The sequence below is a fragment of the Phalaenopsis equestris genome, unplaced genomic scaffold, assembly GCF_001263595.1.
Source record: "Phalaenopsis equestris unplaced genomic scaffold, ASM126359v1 Scaffold000672, whole genome shotgun sequence".
NCBI classification, from domain to species: domain Eukaryota; kingdom Viridiplantae; phylum Streptophyta; class Magnoliopsida; order Asparagales; family Orchidaceae; genus Phalaenopsis; species Phalaenopsis equestris.
In genome coordinates, this window is record NW_018165112.1 from 12,093 (window position 1) to 14,881 (window position 2,789).

The 2,789-nt window shown below is 37.2% G+C and overlaps 1 protein-coding gene across 1 annotated transcript; it reads right to left on the minus strand.

Moving 5' to 3' along the window:
* Window positions 1-1,228: 1,228 nt before the first annotated feature.
* Window positions 1,229-2,270, minus strand: LOC110030202. The gene is made up of 3 exons (XM_020732802.1): window positions 2,177-2,270; window positions 1,881-2,045; window positions 1,229-1,795 (listed from the first exon to the last, which is right to left on the minus strand). The coding sequence occupies exons 2-3, from the start codon at window positions 2,031-2,033 to the stop codon at window positions 1,529-1,531; spliced, it is 420 nt and encodes a 139-aa protein (XP_020588461.1). The 5' UTR covers window positions 2,034-2,045; window positions 2,177-2,270; the 3' UTR covers window positions 1,229-1,528.
* Between the last annotated feature and the right edge of the window lie 519 nt (window positions 2,271-2,789).

The window sequence follows — 2,789 nt, forward strand, 5'->3', positions numbered from 1 at the left end:
TAAAAATATAACACAACAAGTTTCAAGTCTAAACTCTAATGATTAAACTAAAAATTTTCCTAAAAAAGACAATTTAACATCGTTCCCTTATAATAGCGCCAAAAACATGATGTCGACATGCTATGAAACAACCACAATCATGCAAGTAAACGTGTCGATCATGTATTATATAGATTTGAGTCAGTATATCGATCCTACAAAGAACTTATGTTAACCTAATCATTTCACTAACCTGCCCTCATATTACCATATCATAATTCATTTTAACAATCTAATAGCCACTCAAGATGTAAATTACATGCAAAAAACCTAAAGATTAATGTGCTATTATAGAAACTCAATCACAATTAAAGGATAGCACGCACTTATATAAATTAAGAATTCGAAGGAGTGAGATATTGTCTTAATCATGCTCTTCATTTTCAACATTTTTGAGAGATTTTGACAATAACTTACAAAATCAATTGTGTTATCCCACACAAATGTGTGTGGGTGTGTGTGGGCTTGTCATAGATCCATTGAAGGCTGTGGCTATCTAACAATAGCCCCATCCCCACACAATCCCTTATATATCTAGTTTTCACCAACTAATATCCTTCTACGAGCCTCTTATTCCTCATTTCACTACACTATCATGGCACACCTTCTTGATTGTCGCAACCATATAGTCGTGGGGGCGCTCATTAGGGGCCCCCACGACACTCACTGCAACACCAACACCCCGCAATGCTTTCTACCAGTGCCCTCGAGCTATATGGTTGCACCAGCGCCGCTAACTGCAATGCCCTCGCACCATGTGAGAGCACCCACTACATTGCTGATTGCATAACACTTTCAAAACTGAATTTTTCAAATAGAAGATCAGTTTTTAAACCACGTATTTACCACGATAACTTTTAAACAGAGATTTCATACAGCCACAGTCAAACCAAATGCACTCTAAATAAGAGAATGACCCACAACAATATTTTATAATTTATCACTCAAATATTTAAAAATAAATAAATAAAAACAAACATATTCATTAATTCACCCTACTAAACCATCAAATTAGTAAGGAAACGGTTGAATGATTTCAAATTTACAAACCCACTCCATTAAATTTTCAAATTCACATACAAAACGCCATCTCTTATTACATTTATACCAACACAATAAAGAAAACCATGACACATATAACACACATATAACCTTTTTTTTTTTTTTCAAATCAAATCAACACATAAAATTGCATTACTAAATTAATAGCTTCAATAATTTAAATAAAACACCCCAACAATTCCTAATTTTAAGTAGGTTCAACAACATTTCTTTGTACAACTTCAACTATGAAGACCATAAACCCTAAATTATAACAATGCCAATAATTACTTATCGCCCCCTAAACTATTTACAAATACAAAATTCCCTCCATTAATAATATTTTTTTTAAAAAAAAATCTCCTAATTTCATAATAATTTCAATGGCCTCCACTAATCTTTCTTTCAACGACCGCATAGGATCTCTGCTTAAATTATGCGGATGCATCTATGCGAACGCCGGAATCCCGCGGCTCCGGCAGCTACGCTCGTGGTCCAAACAATCGAAGCCCTCGATGCGGACGGCGGCCGGCGTGAGGCCATATCGGATTCGTGCATCAACACTTCTAACGGATCCGGATTCGGATCCGCATCCGGACCCCTCCGTAGCAATCGGGATCGGAGTACTTTCGCCGAATCGGGCGTCATGGACCATCGGGTTATCGGATCGCGCCAGCGGCGAGCCGGAGAAGAAGAGCGGAGCTGGATCAGATGGCTGAGTGCAGAAAACAGACTAATCAGAACCATTCGTTCTAGATCTGACGGCTAAAAACACATTAGAAGGTAGGAAAGCAACGAACCTTTGAAAAAAGGGCATCGAGGATATGGTTGGCGGACTTCGGCTCCAAAGCGATCGCCGGCGAAAAAATCCTCCGAGGTTTCGGACAGATCACCGACCGATCGCCGCCGGCAAAGTTGAAGACGCTCTGCTGGATCGAACATCCGTTTGCCATAGCTTAGACTGACTGTAAAAATTGAAAAATAATTCAGAAAACTTCTTCACTTCAAGATCTATAACTACAGCAGAGCAGATCTAAACATTAGAACTCAAATCGCTAGCAGAAATTGCAGATCTAGAGCTGGAGCAGAGACTTACCCTTTGATTCTGAGAGAGGAGAGCCGGCGTGAGTGAAAGGGGTTAGAGAGATTGAGAGCTTCAAAGAGGGCTCTGAGAGGAGAGAGAAAGAGCTCAGGGGAGTATTTATAGGCCGACGGCGAAAATGAATAAGAATAAAATAAAAAAATAAAAAAAAGGAAAAAATAAATAATAAAGTTAAAATTAAAAGCGGAATATGTGAATATTTATTTGGTTGGAAGGAGCAGAAACCGCCTTTGATTGTGTGAGGGGGGATGAAGAAGAAATGCCTAAAGAGAAGGCATTAAATTCAAAAAAAAAAAATTGGATAATTACATAGGGACCACCCCAAAAATTGATATTTATAAATTTACCATTCAATGTATTTTCTGGTGTAACCAAAAAATATTAATACTAATGCAAAATTGCATCAGGACTCCAATAAAATTGCGACATGTGTCTGGAGGAAACAGACTATATATTAAAGTATAGAATTGTTTTATTTAGTGACGTGTCCCAATTTTATAGGAGTCTTGATATAGTATTTTTTCCACTATGACAACGTTGAGAATTTAATAAAATGAAAATTGATGTTTATAAATTTAAAGTAACATCGTCAAAAAAAAATTTTGGG